A 13888-nucleotide genomic window follows, 5' to 3' on the forward strand; every position below is an offset into this window, starting at 1 on the left:
ACACACACATATATGCAGGACCTTTTTGCTTATGTGAATGGACATTTAACATTATGTAGATTTGCCACTATGATTGTACTAATTTTTTCTATTCCTTTTTTCTTTTATTCCAAGATTTTATTATTTATTTGTACTTATTTAAGTCAAATTCTTAAATTTAATTATCAATAGATACATACAAAGTGTAATCAACTATCTAAACACACACTTATGCTATACTACACAATTGAGGACAATACTCTACAAAATAAATAAATAAATACTTACCCACTTGGTCAAAGTTAAAGCTGAATTATAGAACTCATAGAAATTTTTCATGATGGTTATTGCAATTTATAATTCCCAAACTTCAACCAGAAATCCTATTGTTTTTCTTCCTTTCATCTTATTTTATTTATACTTGTCGGCCCAGGTATGTGCATCTAGAGGGGGGACGAATAGACGTCTTTAGCGGATATATAACTTTTTCTATAGTCATAAATTTATCTTGGCAAGATACAAGGTATTATATCACAATTTATATTCAAAGTGAATAATAACAAGCAAGCAAAGTAAAAGAGGAAGGGTGAGAAGAGCTTAACACGGCGATATAAACGTGCTTCGGCACCAAGCCTACGTCCACGCCTTGAGACCAACTCAATGATTCCTCAAATCTACTAATCAATCCTCCTTCAAGACGAAGAAGCTTTTACAATCCAACTGCTCGCCAAAAGCTACAACAAGATGCTCACCAAAAGTCATCTTACAAAGGCTCACAAAGAATCCCTCAATACAACAAATCAAAACAATTAGATACAACTTCAAAGTGCTCCTTCTTGAGCTGATAATACAAATCAAACCTTCCACTACTCTCTTTGTAAATAATGTGTAAGATAAGAGTAAAAAGCAAGAGAGTATAAGCAAAGATGAAAACCTAGAAATGAGTGCTCAATTAACATGCTTAACAACCAAGTGCTCAACTAACTTAAAATGAATGCACAAGACGCATATTTAAGGCAAAGGGATGAGCAACTCGCTAGAGAGCCGTTGGGCATTAATGGAGAAAAGACAAGCCCAAAACTAGTCGTTACTGTGCATTAAATGTTGTCTGTAGCCCGACACTCGTCGACGATTTCATGACCTTGTCGACAAGTCGTACACATGCCTACGTCGACAAATCCTCTGTGTTCGTAAACAAGACTTCTCTGCTGAATTTAGATAGGTTTCGGTTTCTCTTCGTAGACGATTCCCCTTTATACGTCGATGAGCCACCATTGTACCTTCATCGCCAAATCCTCTGTATTCATCGACGAGTATGCTCTAAGATTTTAGGTGGTCTCGGGATCTCATTGTCGACAATTCCCATGTGTACGTCGACGAGTTTCCTTCATATGTTCGTCGATGAATCCCCTGTATTCGTCGACGACTCCCTTTGTTTTATATTAGGACCTAAATGAATGTGGACAAGTCTAAAAATGGTTTTTGTTCAAGTTAAAGTCCAAACTTGTCCAGAATTAATTTTTACCAATTATAAGATGTCTTGGTTTGATCAAATACGTTTGAAAGTCATTTCGACATCTTATGCAGTTAAGTGACTTTGATATGCATGTGTGAACTCGAAATTTATGTTCTAACCTATTATGAACTATATGCTTATGTGATTTACTCGTCTCTTGTAAGATACTCTTGACCACACCATATTCACAAGAGTTGTAACATACATCTTACCTCTCACACACACAACCCAACAAAAATACAGTTAATGTAGAGTTATATATATATATATATATATGTTTTGTTTGGGTGGTTGAGCTCCAGATGTACCATGTGTGGAATTTTGTTGATGGTCATTTGCTTTTTGTTTGTTTGATATATGTTTGACCCTCATGCTTGCCTTGGAACTGTGATGTATATCTGAACTGAATTTGAGGAAAAATGTTAGCATACTTAAGAACCACTAATGGGTTGTTGTCATCAAAATAAGATAGAAAGAGAACTCTTAGCTACTAGGGCTAACAATACTTAATTTCATATCTTCATTAACTTAAATTTAATAAATAAATCATAAATTTGTAGCTTTCCTCATTCATCACTACTAAGTTCAAGCCTTTCACTTGCTTTCATCAAATATAAAATTGAAATAATTTTCTCGTTTTTCCTTCTTCTTTTTTTTCACTACGTATGGCAACACCATTCCTATTTTATATATTTCTTAATATTACTTAACTCTCCAAACTTTCTTTCTCTAGTCCTAAAAATTTTGAATGATTTTTTTCTCGTTTGTTACCTATGCTATTATACAAATTATTATATGCTATAAAGGAGCTTTTTACTAATAGTTTTCTTCTTCTTCTTCTTTTGCATTTTTCTTAATTTTTTTACTTTTAAAGATTTTACATATCTACACATTGGTACAATGTCTTAAATCGTATTTTTGTTTTATCTATTCTTTTTTGGGCATCCTAATCTAATCACCACTTACTCTAAATTTACTTAAAACCACTTATGCTATGTAGCAAATAGAACTAATCATCCTACTTATATGTCTACGTTATCACCTTCGAGTTGCATTCTTTTTTATGTTATCATTGAATTTGATAATAATTTTTCCTTTTAGGTTCAATTACAAATTTTTTTAATTGCATACATCTAGCACAAATATTTTACATTGTCTAGTTGAAAACTTTTACATAATATAACTTTACACTTTTTACATGATAAACAATCTACTTAATTAATTAAGAAAAAATATGTTTAACTTTTACATTTTTCCTTTTTTTAAGGTTATTAAGTGTTCTTTCTTCTTTAAGGTATGTATTTACTGATATCACGTAACAAACTCAAAGACCATATCACCAATTTATTGTTGCCTTAGCAATGTCCTCTATGTATCATTTGAAAACTTATTATTCTTTTTTGCATAACCATTTATTTGCTCCTACAAAAACATTCCTCTAAATATCCCTTAGGTTATGTCTAGTTTGCTAAATGTCTATTTCCATTAATAGATTAATTTTAATAAGTTAGTTACAATTAGTTATAAGAGAAATTATGTTATTATTATAAAACAAATAACAATATAAAACATTTTATGAGTTCATAATAAGGAATAACTATTCCCAAATTCTATCATAGGGATGTTTATTCCTTTTTAATTACATGTTGAATGAAATAATTAAGAATATATATGAGGAATAACTATTCTCTTCATTCCCAAGATTTAAACTAAATTCCATCTTGTTCCAATGAATAGCTATTCCACCAAACCAAACGGGCCATTAGTATAATATTATTCCCATCTTTCTAAAATTATCTTTTAGGATTTCCACTAATCCTATTTGAAAAGCATAAGTACTCGTGAATTTATTATCTCTTATTCTAAGACCATCTTTAATTTTTATGATTTTATTTCTTGCTCTTTTAACATTTCTAACACCATCTAAATAACTAGGGCTACAAAAAATCTAACTAGTTCACAAGCTCAATAACTCAATTTAGCATGGACTTGCTCTACTCGTTCATTTGTATAAATAAGCAATTTTCAAGCCTACTCTTACCCTCATTTACTAAATAAGATAAACTTGAACAAGATTTTGGTCTATGATAAGGCTTATTTGGGGCTCGATTGTGAACTCAAATTAAGCTCATCTAGAAGCTTATGGGTGGACTTGTTTAAATGGTCACAAGAGTGGCAACAAAGATGTCAATTTATAATCTACTAGCCTAACTCCCTTATGATCTTCATTTTTTACTCTATCCAATTCCTTAATTTTCGATTCAACAAACCTACCACTAACACCTTAAGATGTTGCTATTAACTATGATAGAAGACTGCCGACGGGTTAATATTACACACCACTCCATGTTTGTATTTAAGCATTTTTGTTTCGTAACATATCAAACAAGTCCTAAATAAAAGCAATCAAAACCCAATAGAAAGCTTGAATGGATAAGTATATTCTAGTTTTATTTAAGGTCAATCTAGCCTTTTGTAATTCTAATAAGATATAATCAATAAGTTTGAATATAAAAAGGCTTTGCTATACTCAACTCGAACTCCATTGAAACTTGGATTAAAGTGATTGGACAAGTATATTTACACTTCAATTTGAACTCAACTCGAGTCCAAGCATAACTTAAAATTTAATGAATAAATTTGAACATGACAAAACTCAACTCGTTAACATAATGAACCAAAAATAGTGAAAGTAATTGGTTTGAATTCTAATCATAAAAACTTGAATAGTTTAGATGGTTATCCGTCTAAACAATTCTCTTCTTTACCCAAACTAGAAACCATGCAAAAAGGATTTGATACTATCGCTATTTTCAGTTTCCGAAATAAAATGACTCGAAAAAGAATGGAATGAAAATTTGAATAAAACACATAATGAAATCAAGAAACAAATTCGATTATATTCCCTCCATTTTCATTCCATTTCTACTACCAATACAATACGTGCAGTAAGTGCAATGATCCAACTATTAGCATTAAGGTCTTCGTCCAGTTAATAACAACTGCATATTATTTTTATGCACGCAAACAGATCATTTCCAAGTGACATTTGCTCATATAAGGCACCAGCTTCACATACCCCCCAACTCTTTAAAAAAAGACTTGTAATCTTGGGGTCACTGCGCTGAAACAATGCCAGACCAGGATCAGATCCTGCACGCCAAACAATATTCAAGCCCTAGGGTGGTGAAGACACCTTAAGTTCTCTCTTTAATGTAGAATGCTTCAGCAACAAGCCGAATTAATTAGATGCATCACATTTGCACCCAGCCTGGCCACTTCTTTCTGCTAAGAATTCCATTTAGTACACCTAATTAAGTTACTCAACATCATCCTGATTATTTCATTTCTTCGCTGGATCTTCAGCTACTGCAACCCAATAACAAATATGAGCCCCTGGGTCGTCAAGAGGATGGAATTGGCCTCTTATCAATTACTAGGGTTCAACTTTGCAGGCTTACATACAAATACAATGGCATTGCAATGTTTGATATTTTCCATTATTATAAATCACAACATGAAAATGGTGGGGGTGGGGGGAGGGGAACATAAATGCCAATCACAGGCCGATGAAGTAAGCACGGGACAGAATGAGTTGAATCACTTCGTACTCTTCCACCTTTTTTTTCCAATTTCTTGTTAGTAGCAATATGAAACTATTACGCATCCCATGCTCTTCACGATGACGACGGCAACATTAGCAGCATAATTTAGATGATAACAATGTGGGCCAGAGGGAGGAGATGAATATCTGGGATAAAATTGAATCCTCTCAATTTTCAGGCCCCCGTGATCTAGCCTAATATCCTAAAAAATCAGGCAAGAAAGCAAGAGACCGATCCAATTGCAAATTTGAAACAACTGAGATGTCACCGTGGAAGAGAGTGGTGTTTGCTTGAAAGGCAAGGCAGGTGACGGTGCCTGTGCAGATTGGTAGGTGGAATTGCTTCTGGAACCATTGAATGAGCCCTTTTCAATATAACTTTAGCAATTTGCATCTCGCTAACCAAGCAACAGCCTAAAAATGTCGCTCAGTGAAATAATGCCTTCTACACGCTTACTGCCAGCCTCCACAACAATAAGTCGTCTAACCCCTGCAATCATTGGAGATCAGTTAGCGAATAGAAATCAAGCTGAGGGATATTGTGGCAAGAGACCAACCAAAAACCACAATCACAACAGCATGAACAAGACAAAATAAGTAGAAAGCCCTCCCACATTCAGCCCAACAAATCCATCAAGGCAGGACAACCACAATAGAATAAAAATCAATCATAGCCAATCCAATAAAACCCCACCATTAAGTTGTCGACTTCCAAGTTGCCTCGACTAACAAGTCTTAAAACCCAAAACCAAACAATTGTAACTTCTGTTATTGGAGAAAAGGCTCAAGATGAGAAAAATAAGGATAGCAATGGCATGGATAAGCATAAAACAAAGCACAGGTATCAACAGAAATTTCCAGGTTCCGGAATTTACATTTTCCTTCACCTTCTTTGAACAGTAAGGCATTTCAAGAAAATAGGCTAATCATCCACGGAAAATAATCTTCATATTATGCATAATTCTGTACAATGATATACTATATGCCTTGTCCAACAATTTAGGAACACCTATTCTGAATTTTTTGCAGTTGACAAATGAATAAGACATGTTAGGAGAGGAGAGAGAAATAAAAAATTTAACTGGGTTGCCATTGAAAATGAAAAATTACCTGGGTTCGCCAATCGTTCCATCACTTTTTGCAGTGGATCAGAGCGCAAACACATCTGACATCTTTGACTGCTGAATTCATAAGCAGAATATGAATCCTGTACCCGCAGCAATGCCTATTTAAACAAATTAATAGAAAAAAATGAGTTTCCTAAGGGCTACAATGCCATACATATGGCCCATTCATCTAAACTGCATTTATCAACAATCAAATCTCAAAAATATGTTACAGTGCATAAGCACACTTCTCCAACTGATTTCATCCCATATAAGATCTTAAATTATGACCACCTATAAAGACACTGGAACTAGGACCTCCTCATGAAACCTGCTCTAAAGCATGCAAATGCCTCCAGAATTGTTTTCTGCAACAATCGATTCTCCCCTAGGTCCCTACTTGAATGCCTAAAGTTGGCTATAAATTTCCCAGCTTTATTGGTGGTCTATAGATGTGATCCAATAAGTATCCTGTAAATTAAGAGTATCAAGGAATGCATAACAAGAAGTAAGGATGAGGAATACAGCGATTGACCTCCATAATCAAATTCATTACCACGAGGAAAAAGCATTAAGGTTATGACTTCAATACACAAAAACAATGCTTCTATCATTCTTCAAAGATTAGTTTTCTTCAATCTTAAGGACCGTGGTCCTTTCCACCACAACAATCCTTCATTCACTACTGCTACCTTATACATGCCTGATAAAACCATACCCTGACAAAATCATAGTCATCTGTCGAATTCGTTGTCTAGTAAAAGCAGCAATCAATTTCACCAGAAAAGTTGTGAGACATTCTGTAAGGGTCCTTCAGCAAATTAAACCCAATCATGATTTCTCTATATCTGAGGAAAGACAATCAATTGTGAAGAAATGTGCACAAATACTGCAATAAATATCCACATGGATACCTGAGGTATGCGCTCTTTCTAAATCCATAACAAAAGGCTCAAATTCCTCAGATAAGAAAAACTTGTGCCGTCCACCAAGAACTAACTAAAACTCCAGGAAAGAATAAAGTTGTAAATATGAGCCATTAAGGGAACCCGGACAAGCAGAAGGACCGAGAGATGAGGACAGAGTAACAGTTAGTGATTACTGCAACAGCTAGAATCTATCTAAACATGTGAGAATACTGAAAAATATTATCAGCAATCCAAGAATCTTAGCCAAACTGCGACAAATTTCAAGAGGATTAATGAAGACTTGTTAACAATTTTCAATAGGATTAAAAAGAGCACGCCAGAGACTTATATCTCCCAGTACCAGTAATTAATTAAAAGAATTGTAACAGAATGCCTCCCCTCATTATTGACATTAACTTAGTCTCAACTTTCTTTTACATTGCTAAAAGATAAAAGCAGACTAGCATCCTTAAAAGGCACTACATTACACTAAAATAATGATTTCAATATGTGCAGTTCATTTTCTCCCATACATAACCAAGAAAAATATATACGTATATATAAGTTACCTGATGAATGGTCATTTCGTCAAGATTAATATTTGTATAAGCTCTATCTTTTGCCAAAGCTGTAATATCACTGTCAAAGAATAATGAACAAATAGAAACTTCCATTATGGAATAGAAGAAAATTGATTCTAATACAGACAACATTCTATCAAAGAAAAAAAAAATACAGACAACATATATCCACTTACCGAGATATATGACAACTAATTTAAACTACAGCTTACCTTTGAGAATTACAGCTTACCTTCGAGAATATATATCCAATAATGAGTTGTTATCATCGACTATTGGTATTGAACTAACTTGAGCTGCAGAGACAAAAGCATAATAGCATAAGAATTAAGAGATGGACATATGGCTGAAGTAAATCTTAAATTGCTTCATTTCATTCATTCACAAACAAGGTACACTATTCCACTGTGCCAGTGGGCACCCAATCCATGACAGATGCATGAAGCAAATGATTGAATTTTATGTGACATATCCAGTGGATTTCTAGCCTGGCTCTTGAGCAAGCAGCTCAACCCCATGATTGCACCCACACAAGAATAAATTTAATCTCCTTATCCAAGCATTTAAGCTTGAATTACTTTATAACTACCGTTTGAACTACAAAAAGACTTAGGCCAAGATGCCATACGCCACCTTCAATCAATTACCCAATATACCGTGTAAGTTCTCACTTTTGCCAATGCAGAAGTAAATATTTCATATGGACTGAATCAAATCAATCAGACCGGAGGCTGAAATGCCTAGGTAAAAATCAGATAGCAATTTCAGAAATTTAACTGAAAACACATGTATATATACATCTGCATAATACATATATACATATGTATGCAAACATATATACATGCATAAGTAGATAGATTTTTGTGTATACGCACAAGCACAGATGAATTTTGTGTACAAAGGATTGCATATTCACTAATAAAGGAAAACAGAGAGGTGAACAATCTCAGGTGCATTAGAATTGTGGATAAAGAAGATTGAATGTGAGTTTAAGGAAAGGCTGAAGAGATCCACTTGTTAATTGAAAATGGAGTTATTTTCCCATTAAAAAATTAATCATTATTCCATTTCTCCCTGATATTTTTTCATTGTTCAATATAAAAAAGAAGCATACCTTGAACCAACAAATTCAGCGCTGAACTAAGAGAAGCGCTTGGTCTCAACATTGCTAACAGCCGTTTATTTGTTTCTCCAATTCTTGGGACCCAAGTACCCACAGGAAGTGCATAAATTGGTAGTTGGAGTATGGGCAATGAGCTAGAAGAATGTCTAAAATACCTGCAAATAGCTGAAGAAAATGGCACTTGTATTACAAACAAGTCACATAAAGATAATCAGCAAACTAACAAAATGGCTTACACTTTAGAATTCCCGAAAGTGAAGCAAGGTGTAACAGTTGTGAGAAAGATCCATCCTCTGAAGACGAATGGATAACAGGAACTGTGGCCACCTCATTTTGCAAGATCTTTAAAGCAACATCTTTTAAATTATCATATGGCCCAGCCTGCACAATTAACAAACTTACGTCACCTGAAAAGACTCACGACAACAAGAATGTTGCATTCATCACTGTTCATGGCAGCATTATTATTAACAACAAAATTCAGCATGAAAATCTCTCAAAATTGCATAGTAAATATAGAAAATCCCACAGAAAATTGGACAATATTGATAAATTTGGTAAATTCGTAGAAGAACATGACCACAATTAATACTGATAGAAAAAACACAAAGAGCTGCAGAGTTCACAATAAACTTTCAGCGTGAAATCTCATATTTAATACCCTAATCACATATTCTTAAACAGGGCAAAAACGAGTGTCGTCCCAATTCTGATCCACAAACTCATCATGATCAGAAATTTGCATTCTCTATTTTATCATTGTTGCACTAACTGCCCCACACTAGCTCTTTGAACCTTTTCTTCAACAGTTTAACCCACATTCATCTTTCCAAAGACCTTAAATACTTTCTCTAATTTGGAGCATGCCAATATGAAGATCTTTTTATTGCAGTTTAAATCTTCACATCAGTCAACCATCCAAGCAAATAAGTGCCATAGTCAAACTCCCAACATAAAACAAATTACTTGTAAATAAATAAATTTTCTGCCTTAGAAATATCACAATTATTCCACTAAAAAAAATCTTCTGGTATGACTACTCAGTTCAGCATATGAAAGCCAACATACCTCTAGATACTATTGCCTATATTCAAAGTTGACAGTATCACTGAGGAGGAAGGGGGAAAACCAAGGCAAATGGATTTTGTTTCTAAACAAACCTTTTAATAGGGCCCACATTTAATTACAGATACTCTTTTTTATAATGGTCTAACAGAAGGCGGGCCTAAGATGATGTTAGTAGAAGAATTCAGTAAACTAATGAGTTTGAACAACTTCTGAGGGAAGATAAGTTGGAGGCACAAATATAGGATGAAGCAGGTCGAGAATGGGGATTGTAACACAAGATTGTTTCATACAGTGGCAAGTGGGAGGAGGAAAAGGAACTTTATTAAAAGACTTGAAGATGATAGGGTTCAATTACCGGGGATCCAGGTCAAATTGCGGGTCTGATTACAGACTTCTACAATAACTTATTTTCTAAGGAGGATGCAGGAAGAGCCATGATTGAGGGATTGAATTGGGCCACTGGGCAGGCCTAATTCCTAATAATAAAGCCCAAGAGGATTTAACATTGGATGAGGACCTTCAATCTCACTTATCTCATTTAAACCAAGCCCAGATTCCTGGAGTTCAAGAGGTGCCTGTGATTGAACAAGACCAAAGTTATCCCATTAAATATTCTAGGGAACCCATGGACTCAGTAGGTATATTGTCTTTGAAGCAGAGCCTAGACGCAAATCCAACATTGCAATGCACATCTTCGAAGATGATGGCCAAGAGGGTATTTCCTCTTCTCCATAAAGAAGCATCAGTACCGGAAGGATTAGAGGGAAAGAGGTGACAAAATAAAGAGGCCTTTCAAAAAATTCTGGAAGTTTGCTTGATGATTCTATTCTTTTAATTGGAGCAGAAATTCCGGTACAAAGGACCTTCAGTGGGCCTTCTGCAGTGGCTGAAATAGGGGTGGAGGGCTCTATTAAGAAACAAAATTCTACTGAGGTTAAAGTTCAGGGGAATAAATTACAATTGTCAGAAGGCAGTGCAGATGGGTGCTGTCATGAGGAAAAAGTTAGAAGAAAAGTGAGTTAATTCTGATGTGATAACAAAAATAGTTCTAAGGAGAGATGTTTTAAGTATAGTGCAAGAACCAATTGTTTAGAAGGGAGAAACTAGTGAGAGGGATAGCATTTGCAAGGGAAAAAAAATGAATTGAAGGGATGTTCAAACAATGATAGTGAAGGCCTTAGCAAATGGACAAGGATGGAATTTTGCCCACCCATAGAGGAGATTTCTGGGAAGGGTCTACAAGCTCCACATTTGATGGTTAAATTGGGTTTACAAATGTCTGATAGTGAAGGAAACAAAATTTGGCTCGATGGTGGTAAAGCTAAGGCTAAGTAGGGTCATAGGGAATAGAAAATTTGAAGTGTTCCATGAATTATGGTGGGAAGGGTTTAAAGAGGGGATTTCTTGATTAATTATTGTCATTTTCTATTTATTTATTTATTTTTTAGGATTCCGTATCCTCATATAAGTTATAATTTCTCTCTTAATGTATTTTCTCTTTTATCAAAAAAAGTAACACAGGGAGATCACAAAATCCACACTAATGTAGCCTCTTACACCTTTTTGTAACTCTAAAACAGGTTTTAAATGTTTATTTTAAAATTTTTAAAAAAAAATAGCATAAGCGGTTAGACTAAAGTCTGGTTTGAATTAAGTCATTCTTCTTACTCCGAGGGACATACAAAAGTGAAAACTGAGCCTTCTCTTACAAGCAACAACAGCCCAGATATTACACTCAAAAAAGAGTTGCAATCCCTAAGTTTGTTTCAATTTATGTGCATATGTATATATGTATACTGTATGATTTATATAAGCAAAAGCAAGCATGCATGACCAATTTATAAGCCTTTCCATATGCCCTTATATTTTTTTTTAAGAAGGCAAGATAGCTTATAATCTTAAAAAGAAAGAAGTACAAATCATCAATTTAGAGCAATTATCTTCACACATCATGATGATAATGAAAAAATATAATGCATCTCACCAAACATTTAACCTTATTGATGGTAAAGAACTAATAAAATTAAAATAGCAAGTTTAATTGGTCCATTACATATAAGAGTTTTAGAAGTCACATAAAAAGCACTCACATGGATGAGATTCCTTGAAAATGTTCCCCCATACCCATCAATATGTCTATTAAGATATGCCTTTCCCTCTTTCCAAGCAGATATAGTATGTGTTTCAAGCTCTTCCTCCGTCAAACTAGAACCATGATTTCTGAGCTGCAAATCAAATGTGCATATTTTGAATAAAAATCATCATCCAAAGTAATCTAGTATGAATCCAAATATCTACACTTCACACAAACACAAAATCAGAACAAGAATATCTAGTACACCCTCATAACTGATGTCAATTGTTGCTGCATTCCCCAAGAGCTTAAACTATCAGAGATAATTTAGAATGGTACAAAGCCTTTTTTATCTTGAGGCCTTGGCATCTAAAACTGTTGTCCGTCCCGCCTGTATTCAACATTTTACTTTCCACATGGAATGGGACCATAAATGCAGGAAAAGTGGATGTTTAACACATCAATAACCATATTAGAATGTTTAACTATTAAATCTTCTAATACATTTAAATTTTATCTACACAACAAAACTAGCTATATATATATATATATATGCATGTGTGTGTGTGTGTATTATACAATGGACAAGAATTATACAACAATAACAAACCAAGACTTAAGTCCCACTAGGTGGGATTGGCCACATGAATCCTTTTCCGCCAATTTACAGGACAAAGGTCAATTTCCTCAAACATATTAAGGCTATTAAATCCTAACTATCTCATTCCAAGTTATTTAGGTTACCTCTACCCATTCTACTCCCACTATCAGTAATTAGTTCACTCCTTCTCACTGGTGGACTATTTGGCCTATGTTGCAAATGCCCAAATCATATGATTCGCCCCTCCCTTATCTTAACAAAGGGAATAAAGAATTATATTAAGATAAAAAGAGAATAATTACATAGAGGAGGTTAAGGTATTGTCTAAAAAACAAAGAATAAAAATACAACTAAAAAATAAAAGAAATAAAATAAGGGGACAAGATATCCAATGAAAAAAGGCTTGCCAATCCCTCTCCGTGTCAAAAAAACAATTTCCCTAAAGATACCACTAGCTAAACACCACAAAGAAGCCAACAACACTGCTCCATCAGACCTGATAAACTACAGTAACATAGTCCTTAAAAACTTGCATTACTCATCGACCAGATACACCAAATCACTGTCAACTACCTCAACAAGGCTTTTCTCTCCCTCATTCTCCCAAAACCCCTGAAACAAATAGATAAAATACCCTTTAACGGGATATAAAAACCCATTAAGAACAAATTATTCAAAGTTTCTCATTAAGAACAAATGTGCACAAGTCCCCGCACCCTGATGACAATGCACACATATATCAAGCGCTAAGAGCTTTATTTGGCACTTTTTTTGCCAGAGATCATTAGTGTTGATTCTATCAAGGACTGCAGTCCAAATGAAAACTTTCATTTTGGGGGGAACCTTAGACTTCCAAATAACAGGTTTAGCATGAGAAAAATGAACATTGGGATTACAAATCTGATTGGTGAAGAAAGATTTACAAGAAACACATTAGATGAGTCCATGCCCACCATTTATAATTTTGTTTGCTCTCACTGAAAACACAAATGAAGGAGACAAGTTACTAGGCTTCTAATGCTGATCTTCAATGGTGAACACCATTATCATCAAAACAAACAATATAAACCAGCTCTCATTCTATAACCACCTCCTTAACAAACTTAACCAACACCATTTGAACCCCCAAGGGGTGTTTGGTTCACACTATCTTCCAATGTTCCCAGGAATGTTAATATCCAACGCATCCCATTCCCACATTTATTTTGGATCAAACTCTACCCTAGCAAGAATATCATATTCTATAGGAAAGAAGGATTCCCAAAAAACATGAGAATCCCATTCCCATGCTACTGAGTTTCATAGGAATCTCATTCCCATTTGAACCT

General features: G+C 34.5%; 1 protein-coding gene across 3 annotated transcripts in view; it reads right to left on the reverse strand.

The window, feature by feature from the left end:
- Positions 1-4896: 4896 nt before the first annotated feature.
- Positions 4897-13888, reverse strand: part of LOC131152017 (sucrose nonfermenting 4-like protein) — a 29935-nt gene continuing 20943 nt past the window's right edge. For 2 of the 3 annotated variants that reach the window (XM_058103573.1, XM_058103574.1), the window contains exons 8-14: positions 11976-12110; positions 9054-9198; positions 8809-8982; positions 7927-7990; positions 7683-7752; positions 6210-6324; positions 4897-5589 (exon numbers count right to left, since the gene is read on the reverse strand). In XM_058103573.1, coding sequence (XP_057959556.1) covers positions 5498-5589; positions 6210-6324; positions 7683-7752; positions 7927-7990; positions 8809-8982; positions 9054-9198; positions 11976-12110 — 795 coding nt within the window. In that variant the 3' untranslated portion in view covers positions 4897-5497. Of the gene's footprint in view, positions 5590-6209; positions 6325-7682; positions 7753-7906; positions 7991-8808; positions 8983-9053; positions 9199-11975; positions 12111-13888 lie in introns of those variants that run through there. The other variant, XM_058103575.1, reaches the window with a different exon arrangement.

Source organism: Malania oleifera, chromosome 3, assembly GCF_029873635.1.
Source record: "Malania oleifera isolate guangnan ecotype guangnan chromosome 3, ASM2987363v1, whole genome shotgun sequence".
NCBI lineage: Eukaryota > Viridiplantae > Streptophyta > Magnoliopsida > Santalales > Ximeniaceae > Malania > Malania oleifera.